The following is a 10,851-nucleotide window of genomic DNA, read 5'->3' as shown; positions in this document are numbered from 1 at the left end:
TTTTTTTTTGAGATGGAGTCTCGCTCTCTTGCTCAGGCTAGAGTGCGGTGCTAGGTTCACTGAACCTCCTCCTCCCGGGTTCAAGCGATTCTCCTGACTCAGCCTCCTGAGTACCTGGGATTACAGGTGCCCACCACCACACCCAACTAATTTTTATATTTTTTTGAGATGGAATCTTGCTCTGTCGTCCAGACTGGAGTGCGGTGGCGCGATCTTGGCTCACTGCAACCTGTGGCTCCTGGGTTCAGCAATTCTCCTGCCTCAGCCTCCCAAGTAGCTGGGACTACAGGTGCCCACCACCACACTCAGCTGATTTTTGTACTTTTAGTAGAGACGGGGTTTCACCATGTTGGCCAGGATGGTCTTAAACTCCAGGCCTCAAGTGATCTGCCTGCCTCGGGCTCCCTAAGTGCTGGGATTACAGGCATGCGCCACTGCACCCAGCTGGAAAAGCCATTTTTGTCTCTGAATCTTTTTCTTTATTGTAAAATGGGAATACTAACATTTACATCTCCCAGTTACTGTGAGGTTGATTTGGGATAATAGATATCTATAAGCACCTGCCATATAGTACGTGCTCAGTAAAAGGTGGCTATTACTATTTTTCACTTCCCTAGGGTACAGCATCCCCTAAAGAGTTTTATGCCAAGAACTCTCGGTGGACAGAAGGACTCATCTCAGCTTCCAAGGCTGTGGGCTGGGGAGCCACTGTCATGGTGTAAGTGCCCATTGGTGCCAAGGCTCCTTCCCCAACCACTCTTCCATTGATCAACTCCAAACAATAGCTTAAAAGGAAAAAAAAATAATTATATGTCCCTTAGAAATGAACTGCTGATCAGAAAGTCAATAGGACTGAGCTTACACGGGAGCATGGCTCACCCAGGGTGACACAGGGCAGGCAGCTTCCCCTCCCTATTTAGCTAAGGGCAATGGGGTCATCTGGAGGTGGGATCGTGGGGAAGTTACAGCTCATCTACCTGTAACCTAGTCCCTCTTGTCCTTTTCTACCAGGGATGCAGCTGATCTGGTGGTACAAGGCAGAGGGAAATTTGAGGAGCTAATGGTGTGTTCACATGAAATTGCTGCTAGCACAGCCCAGCTTGTGGCTGCATCCAAGGTAGGACCTGTGCTGGACCTCCTAGGACCCTGGACGCCGTGGTTAGAGAGTACTAGGCTAGGCTAAAGAGTACTTGGCTGGGTTAGGCAGTACTTCACTGTGTTAGAGAGTACTTGGCTAGGTTAGACGGTACTTGGCTAGGTTCGAGAGTACTTAGGAGTTGGAGAGTACTTGGCTAGGTTAGACAGTACTTGGATGATGGGATGGAACTGGCCCTGAGAACAGATGATTAATCCATGGCTCAAGTGGATCCAATCCCAAATAAAAATTCAGCCTCTTAAGGGTCCCACACCATCCTCTTCTAAAAGCCTTTCGTGTGACAGCAAGGAATGCCTGTACCCAGCGCACCACACGTGTCCCTCATGGCTTTTCTCACATCTGTCACAAGTCGCCTTAGAGAGTCCCAGCAATGCCAACTTCTGATTAGCAGTCCTGGAATTCAAGAAACATTCGAATACGGAATAGGTTGGCCTCATAAACAGGTTACCCGGATTGGCTCTGAGATTCCACAACCCCTTCTTGTTAGCCTTCAAATTTGAATCAGGCCAGGCGTGGTGGCTCATGGCTGTAATCCCAGCACTTTGGGAGGCCAAGGCCGGTAGATCACTTGCAGTCAGGAGTCCAAGACCAGCCTGGCCAAACTGTTGAAACCTCATCTCTACTAAAAATCCAAAACTTAGCCAGGTGTGGTGGTGGGCACCTGTAATCCCAGCTACTGGGGAGGCTGAGACAGGAGAATCGCTTAGACCTGGGAGGCAGAGGTTGCAGTGAGATGAGATCACGCCATTGCACTCCAGCCTGGGTGATGAGAGTGAATCTCTTTCTGAAAAACAAAAAAATTTTTTTGAATCGATATCATCAATGCCCCCAACTAATTTTCATGTAAAGCTGGTACCCAAAATTCTTTGAAGAGTTTCACAGTCTCCCAGAGTTTTCTTTATTTGTCCTTATTTCTGGTCATCCCAAATTGGTTTCCATAACTGGGTACACTGTCCAAATAAGTGATAATGCTTAGAGTTTGGGAGCCACCAAGCAAAGAGGCCAGGAATAATTTTGTATATGACAGATATGTCAGGAGCTGACTCTATAGGCAGTGGATTTTCAGAAATTGATTGGTGATTACCATTTGGCCCACACATGTGTGTTAAGAACCATCAGAGGAATTATTTAATTCAGTCCTTGTTGTTCTAGGTATTGTGTGAACCTAAATCCGCTTTGTCCTGCTAGGTGAAAGCTGATAAGGACAGCCCCAACCTAGCCCAGCTGCAGCAGGCCTCTCGGGGAGTGAACCAGGCCACTGCCAGCGTCGTGGCCTCAACCATCTCTGGCAAATCACAGATCGAGGAGACAGGTAGCCTTTCCGAAGAGATGCTTTTCCTATCCACTCTGTTGAGCTCTTCTCTGCGTCTTGTCCTGAGATCCCAAATCCCACAGTACTGTGTCTACATTCTTTCATATTTTTCTTATTTTATTTTTTCTTTATTTCTGTTTTTGAGACAGGGTCTCACTCTGTCACCCAGGCTGGAGTGCAGTGGTGCGATCTTGGCTCACTGCCACCTCCACCTCCTAGGTTCACGTGATTCTCCTGCCTCAGCCTCCTAGGTAGCTGGGATTACAGGTGCTCACCACCACACCCAGATAATTTTTGTATTTTTAGTAGAGATGAGGTTTCACCATGTTGGCCAGGCTGGTCTCAAACTCCTGACCTCATGATCCGCCCACCTCAGCCTCCCAAAGTGCGAGGATTACAGGAGTGAGCCACCACACCCAGCCCCCTTGGTTACTTTCATGCTGTGTTGACAGATGGCAAACCAGGTGTTTCCACAGGGCATTGCCATTGGCCACCTCTCAGGTGCCAGTCAGCCAGCGTAGAATTTGATAAGACCTTCTTGTTTCCATCCTTGCAGACAACATGGACTTCTCAAGCATGACGCTGACACAGATCAAACGCCAAGAGATGGATTCCCAGGTGAGAACTCTGTCTCTAAGTCTAGATAGCCTCTATTGCCTAGACATGGACTCTAAATATTATTCTTATGGAGAAAAGCCAGAGAGAAAGATACCTGGGTGGAAATGAACACAGACGCACCTACTAATCCAAGACGGAATGTAAATCAAGCTGGAAGAGACAGCGGAGGTGGAGAGGGTGATTAGTGCAGATCAGAATCCTTGGTTTGTTTGTTTTTTAGACAGCGTCTCATCCCGTTGTCCAGGCTAGAGTATAATGGCATGATCTCAGCTCACTGCACTCTCTGCCTCCTGGGTTCAAGCAGTTCTCCTGCCTCAGCCTCCCAAGTAGCTAGGACTACAGGCATGCGCCACCATGCCCAGCTAATTTTTGTATTTTTAGTAGAGAAAGCGTTTTCCCATTTGGCCAGGCTGGTCTCGAACTCCTCACCTCATGATCTTCCCACCTCGGCATCCCAAAGTGCTGGGATTACAGGCATGAGTCAGCACGCCTCTCCCTTTTTTAAAAAATAAAGATGGGGGTGTCACTATGTTGCCCAGGCTGGTCTCGAACTCATGGCCTCACACAGTCCTCCTGCCTCAGTCTTCCTCCAAAAGTGCTGGGATTACAGGCGTGAGCCACCGTGCCCAGCCAAGATCAGAATCTTAACTCTTTCCCACTAGCCTTGGACTAATGCTCCTCTAAATGTTATCAGGGAGCTCTTAATATCCACAGATCTAATAGTCTTACTATAAGCATGGTTTTAGACTTCTGGTATTATTTGTGTATGACCTTTAGTTTTAAGAGAGAAAATCCTGTTAACTCATCAAAGACAATACCATTATTTCTCTCTGTTGTTCTATAAAGTCATGCCATGCAATATAGGTAACAGCAAGGTCCTTAAAAAAAAAAATTGACATTGTTTTTCTAGAATTATTGGTCATCAGTTTTGGGGTGAATTTCAAATTGGAATTGTTAAACCACTCCAAGATGAGTCACTCGGCACTTTTTTTTCTCTCTCTCTTTGAGTCAGGGCCTTGCTCTGTTGCCCAGGCTGGAGTGCAGTTGTGTGATCACAGCTCACTACAGCCTCAAACTCCTGGACTCAGGTGGATCCTCCTGCCTCAGCCTCCTGAGTAACTGGGACTACAGGTGCACACCACCATGCCCAGCTAATTTTTCTTTTTTTTCCTGTGTTTTTGTTGTTGTTTGTTTTATTTTTGTTTTGTTTTGTTTTGTTTGAGATGGAGTCTTGCTCTGTCACCCACGCTGGAGTATAGTGGCATGATCTCAGCTCACTGCTACCTCTGCCTTCCAGGTTCAAGCGATTCTCCTGCCTCAGCCTCCCAAGTAGTTGGGATTACAGGTGTGCACCATCATGCCTGGCTAATTTTTGTATTTTTAGTAGAGATGGGGTTTCACCATGTTGGCCAGGCTGGTCTTGAATTCCTGACCTTAGGTGATCCGCCCACCTCGGCCTCCCAAAGTGCTGGGATTACAGGTGTGAGCCACTGCACCCAGCTTCTTTAATTTTTGTAGAAATGGGGTTCTCACTATGTTGCCTAGGCTGGTCTCAAACTTCTGGGCTCAAGCGATTCTCCCACCTGAGCCTCCCAAAGTGTTGGACTTATGGGCATGAACCACTACACCTGGCTCAGCGTCTTTAGGAAAAGACACAGATCACCAGAAAACCCAAATTTCTGTCTGAATACTGAAAGGACTTCTGCTTAGTGGTCTCACTCAGTCCCTCTTGACTTTATTATTATTATTTTTTTTTTTTTTTTGAGACAGAGTCTTGCTGTGTTGTCCAGGGTAGAGTATAGTGATACAATCTCGGCTCACTGCAGAACCCACTCTGCCTCCTGGCTTCAAGTAATTCTCCACCTCAGCCTCCCAGGTAGCTGGAATTACAGGCACCTGCAACCACGCCTGGCTAATTTTTATATTTTTAGTAGAGGTGAGTTTCACTGTGTTGGCCAGGATGGTCTTAAACTCCTGACCTCAAGTGATAACGCCTGCCTCAGCCTCCCAAAGTGCTGAGATTACAGGCATGAGCCACTGCACCCGTCCCTTCTTGACTTTAAATACCACCTATATGTGGATAAATTCCAAATTCTTCTCCCCAACTTAGATCTTCTCCTGGAGCTCCATACTTACCCAGCAGCCTTCTTGATAACTCCCCACTAATGCCCTAGAAGCATCTCAAGCATAACTAATGTCCAAAATAGGCCTCTTGGTGTCCCTCACACTGCACTCTGTCCCTCCCCTTGTTTGTTCCATCTCAGTAAATGGCACCCCCACCACCCACTGGGTGCTGAGCCACAGACAGTCATCCTTGATTCCTCTCTTTCCTTCACCCTCTACATCCGATCCATCTGCAAGTCCTGTCAACTCTAAATCACAAAACAAAACCTTAATCTTTGCGCTTCTTTCCATCTTCCTACCCACCATTGTCTGACTCCTGAACTATTACAAAAACAACTTACCTATAATGTTATATGCATAGTCATTTTAAAAGAATCCTGTGGTGGGCTGGGTGCAGTGACTCATGCTTATAATCCAGTACTTCAGAAGGCCAAGGTGGGAGGATTGCTTAACCAGGAGTTCAAGACAAGCTGGGGCTACAATAAAGAAACCCCGTCTCTACACAGAAATTAAAAATTAGCCAAGCTTGGTGGCACATGCCTGTAGTCCCAGCTACTTTGGTGGCTGAAGCAGGAGGATCACTTGAGCCCAGGAATTTGAGGCTTCAGGGAGCTGTGACCATGCTCTTGTACTCCAGCCTGTGTGACAGAGTGAGACACTGTCTCTAAAAATAAAGACAGTAATAAACCCGTGGCAGTGTCGGATGGTGGGGAGAATAGCAAAGAGTGTTACAGATGCAAGTCTGGCCATATGGTTAGTTAGTTGGTGGAGCTGGGTGGAGAGCACAGTGAGGTCACTCTAGTAGTCTCCATATCTCTGCAGACATTTTACTTTTTCCATAATAAAAAGTTTCAAAACAAAAAATGAACCACTTCACTGGGTCTAATTGCTTCTACTCTTGACCCTCTACAGTTCACTCATTCTCTATGTGATTTATTTTAGAAATGTAAATCTCAGGATGACTCCTCTCTGCTTAAATCCTCCCAATGGCTTTCCTTTGCATGTACAACATCCAAGCTCCTCATTGGGCCATGAGCCTGGGTGAAAAATGATTCTTGCGTGGTTCTCAACCTCCTCTCGCAACCCTACCCCTCTCTCGTATGTCTCATATACAACTTCCTTCCTTCTCCCAACACCTCCGGATTTGTCTTGCCTTAGAGCCTTTGCTCTGGCTGTTTCTTCTGCCTGGAATATTCTCCAGGGCTCCAGACAGCTGAGCTCTTAAGGCCACATATGGTGAAAAATGACTGAGAATAGACTTGACTGACTTTTCATAGTATTTTTCACATCTCCCTGTATAATTTCTTTATAATCTGATCTTTTCTTCTTCATTTGTTTGTCCCTTCCCTCTACAAGGTAAGCAGGGACACTGTCTGTCTGTTTACCACTGTGTCTCCAGCACCTATAACAGCCTGGTATACATGATCAGTGCTCAGCAAATACTTTTTTTTTTTTTTTGAGATGGAGTTTCTTTCTTGTTGTCCAGTCTGGAGTGCAATGGCACAATCTCGACTCACTGCAACCTCTGCCTCCTGGGTTCAAGCAATTCTCCTGCCTCAGCTTCCCAAGTACCTGGGATTATAGGCATGTGCCACCATACTTGGCTAATTTTGTATATTTTTAGTAGAGACTGGGTTTCACCATGTTGGTCAGGTTAGTCTCAAACTCCTGACCTCAAGTGATCCACCTGCCTTGGCCTCCCAAAGTGCTGGGATTACAGGCATGAGCCACCACAACCAGCCAGCAAATATTCCTTGAATTAAGAAATAAAATAAATTTCATTAATGAGAAATAGAGCTAGCCAAGATCACCCTTTCCTTTAGTAAGATTGTCCATGCTTTTTCTTGTAGCAATAATAAGCCTAAGTTGCACAAATACCTGAAAGGTATCAGAACCATAGTATTTGGTTCCTACCTGGGTTTCCAAGGAACTAGGATTGAAGAAGGGTTACAACTAGATTGGAACTCACCATACGGTGAGGCTAAACATTAGAGTTGTTTTTAGATAGTGATTTATCAGAGGAACGGAAGATAAGCCCACCTCCCATTTAGGCATTTGTAAAGCATCATTCAATTCCAGTAGAGGATCACAGTGAGTAAAACGTAAGAGCTATTGGGATAGATAAATGAATGGGAGAATGGAAAAATTAGAGCAGAGAAGAGAATTGAAATTGAGGACTGGATAAAGTATGGAGACAGGGTGAATAATACGGAAGAAGAGGAAAGCCACAATGCAGCAGAAAGCGGATGATCAAAGTAAGGTAGATGTAGGCTTGGTGTTTCATGCCTGTAATCTCAGCACTTTAGGAGGCCAAGACAGGAGGATTGCCTGAGGCCAGGATTTCACTACCAGTCTGGGCAGCAGAGCAAGACCTCGTCTCGATAAAAAATATAAATAAATAAAACTTAGAGAGCCGATCAAAAGAAAATCCCACTTACTTTGCCTTGCAGGTTAGGGTGCTAGAGCTAGAAAATGAATTGCAGAAGGAGCGTCAAAAACTGGGAGAGCTTCGGAAAAAGCACTACGAGCTTGCTGGTGTTGCCGAGGGCTGGGAAGAAGGTGAGCTGACTCCAAGGAGGGAGGGGAAGCTGTGTGGCCAGGGCCTTCCCCTAGAATGGAACAGAACAAGGAACCCACCAGATCGGTGGCTTCTTCCTTCTCTTCTCTCTTCATAGAATCTGTTTTCTCTTGAGTTGTAAATAACCTTTAAGCCTAACTCTGGGTGAAATTGTGGTGAATTGAAAGCTTTTGTTGTTACCTTTTAAGACCTAAACATTGATTATAACTCATTCACTGTCATTCCCTCCCAGGACCAGCTAGCCCGTCGACTCCCTGGGAATTTAGTTTCTGGCCAGGAGAGAGTTGTAAAATGAATGAATAGTGGTCAGTGGAGATCTGACAGACAGAGACAAGTGAATTACGAGGTTCTGACTATCTAGAGCCAGTGAAGGACATCAATTGCCAAAAGATAGGAGGAATCAGTTGCTGAGAAATGGAGTGTCATGGAGTCACGTTTAGCCTGCCAGCCCAGAGACTTGCCATCCATCACCTCGAGTCTGTATGTTGCTGTCTGCATGTCGAAAGCAGTCAGCTTGATCACAGCCAAGATTGTTGACTCTTATTGGACTTGACTGACTCTGGGCACCAACCATAGACAGATCCTAGTCATTCCTAGACACCAAACTTGGGGACTAGGTGATTACACCATGGTTATGATTATAATGTATTTTCGAGACCCACATGGTGGCAGGCTTTGTTGGTTAAGTGAATGCACGCATGCAGGGAGTGCTTTGCAACATAAATTATCATTGTCTTTTAGGAACAGAAGCATCTCCACCGACATTGCAAGAAGCGGTAACCGAAAAAGAATAGAGCCAAACCAACACGCCATATGTCAGTGCAAATCCTTGTTACCCATCTCTGTGTGTGTTATTTCCCTAGCCACAGGCCAAATCCTTGAAGTCCCAGGGGCAGCCACACCACTGCCATTACCCCATGCCGAGGACCTGCATGACTCTTCCAAAGACTCCCTCCATAGTGACACACTTTCTGTTTGGGCCCATGGTCATCTCTGTTCTTTCCCCGCCTCCCTAATTAGCATCCAGGCTGGCCAGTGCTGCCCATGAGCAAGCCAAGGTCCAAAGAAGGATGGTAGGGGGCAGGGCCACTCAACAGAGAGGACCTCCATCCAGTCCTGCTGACTGCTTGACCCCCACGCAATGGGTATCCTTAAGAGAGGGGCTGCTTGCTGTTTGTTGACAGCTTGGAGAGGGAAGAGCTTATGCTTTTTCTTTTCTGTTTTCTTCTCAGTCTTTTCAGTTTCATCATTTACATAAACTTGTGAGCATCAGAGGGCTGATGGATTCCAAACCAGGACACTACCCTGAAATCTGCACAGTCAGAGGGACAGCAGGAGTGTCCTGGCTGTGAATGCCAAGGCCATTCTCTCCCTCTTTGGGCAGTGCCATGGATTTCCACTGCTTCTTATGGTGGTTGGTTGGGTATTTTGGTGGTTTTTTCTTTTTAATTTTCACTCAAATAGCCAACTCTCCCAAAGGGCACACCCCTGGGGCTGAGTCTCCGGGGCCCCCCACTGTGGCAGCTCCGGCGATGGTGCTGCCCAGGCCTCTCCTTGGTGCTCCACCTCCGCCTCCACGCTGAGCAGGTGCTGTCCCACCCAGGCCACGCTTCAGGGTCAGGCGGAGCTGCTGAGTGACAACTTTCCTCAAAAGGCAGAAGCAGAGCGAGTGCCTTTCCCTCCTAAAGCTGAACCCCGGCGGAAAGCATCTGTCCACCTTCACAAGGGAGAGGACAACAGAAAGAGGGACAAGAGGGTGCGCATAGCCCAGGTCTTCACAGGACACATTTCTTAGGAGTTCCCGAGACCAGGCTCAAAAACCTTTATCACATGCTTGAATGGAGCTGGTGAGATCAGCAACACTACTTCCCCTGGAATGAACTGTGAATGGTCTGTGTCACGTGGGCCATCTCCCTTGGCCCAGAGAAGGAGCATGGGAGTGATCCCCAACTCCTTTCTGCAGATGCCTGCCTTGGCATCCTCTTGATTCGGAGGATCATTCCACCTTCTACGCAATTGACAAACCCGGAAGATCAGGTGCAATTGCTCCCATCAGGAAAGAGTCCTATACTTGGTTTGCTGCCCTTAATGTTTATTACTAACCTCCTTAAACAGCAACAGCCTACGGAGAAATGCTTGGAGCAGTCAGGACTTCAGGTGTGACTATGGCAAGGCTCATCTTTCTGCCCGGCTACATCAGCCTTCAAGAATCAGAAGCAAGGCCAAGGTGCTGGACCGTTACTGACTCGGATCCCACAGCAAGGAGACCGTTCAGAGCTCCGGGGTCAGAGAAAATGAGAAAGGAGGGAACCAGTGGCTGTAACTCCCGTCAGCCACATGCCCCAGGCTCTCGCTGCCCTGTGGACAGGGTGAGGACAGAGGGCACATGAACAGCTTACTAGGGGTGGACAGTCCAGTGGCACATTTCCTCTTCTAGGTGGACCCCAGCATTTAAGTGACCTTCTGATCTTGGAAAAAAACAGCGTCTTCCTTCTTTATCTATAGCAACTCATTGGTGGTAGCCATCAAGCACTTCCCAGGATCTGCCCCAACGGAACACTGCTAGGTTTTGCTACATGACGGGTAGTGAGACTTCTATTTGATCACTGTGAACCAACCCCCCTCTCCCTAACCCACCCCCTTCCCCAACTCCCTCTCTGTGCATTTTCTAAGTGGGACATTCAAAAAATCCTCTCCCAGGACCTCGGATGACCATACACAGACATGTGACCTCCATACTAGGCTAAGGAAGTATCGGCAGTAGAAATTGGGCAGTATTATGTTGAATGCTGCCTTCTGCTTAGTATTTGCTTCAAGGTTCAGAAGGAATGGTGCGTAAGCATCCCTGTCCCGGTTGTGGCAACTAACCCAATCAGTGTATTCTTGATGTGGGTCAATATTTCCAAAAGTGGCTAGTCCTCCCTTCTAGATCTCAGCCATTCCAAGTTATAGGCTCCAAATTACCGATGGGGCAAAAATTCTAGTGTATTGGATCAAATTAAGATTCTCTACCCAGCAAGGTGCAGTGGCTCATGCCTGTAATCCCAGCACTTTGGGAGGCCA

The 10,851-nt window shown here is 47.0% G+C and overlaps 1 protein-coding gene across 1 annotated transcript in view; it reads left to right on the top strand.

The window, feature by feature from the left end:
* Window positions 1–10,572, top strand: part of HIP1 (huntingtin interacting protein 1) — a 209,141-nt gene extending 198,569 nt beyond the window's left edge. Inside the window, exons 26-31 of the mRNA XM_017533376.2 lie at window positions 618–718; window positions 1,012–1,117; window positions 2,345–2,468; window positions 3,025–3,086; window positions 7,661–7,769; window positions 8,530–10,572. Of these exons, the coding sequence (XP_017388865.1) occupies window positions 618–718; window positions 1,012–1,117; window positions 2,345–2,468; window positions 3,025–3,086; window positions 7,661–7,769; window positions 8,530–8,582 (555 nt within the window). The 3' untranslated portion in view covers window positions 8,583–10,572. The remainder of the gene's footprint in view (window positions 1–617; window positions 719–1,011; window positions 1,118–2,344; window positions 2,469–3,024; window positions 3,087–7,660; window positions 7,770–8,529) is intronic.
* Window positions 10,573–10,851: the final 279 nt, after the last annotated feature.

This window comes from Cebus imitator, unplaced genomic scaffold, assembly GCF_001604975.1.
Source record: "Cebus imitator isolate Cc_AM_T3 unplaced genomic scaffold, Cebus_imitator-1.0 Scaffold82, whole genome shotgun sequence".
NCBI classification, from domain to species: domain Eukaryota; kingdom Metazoa; phylum Chordata; class Mammalia; order Primates; family Cebidae; genus Cebus; species Cebus imitator.
The sequence above is the reverse complement of the archived record's forward strand: the minus strand, read 5'-3'. Positions and strand labels throughout refer to the sequence as shown.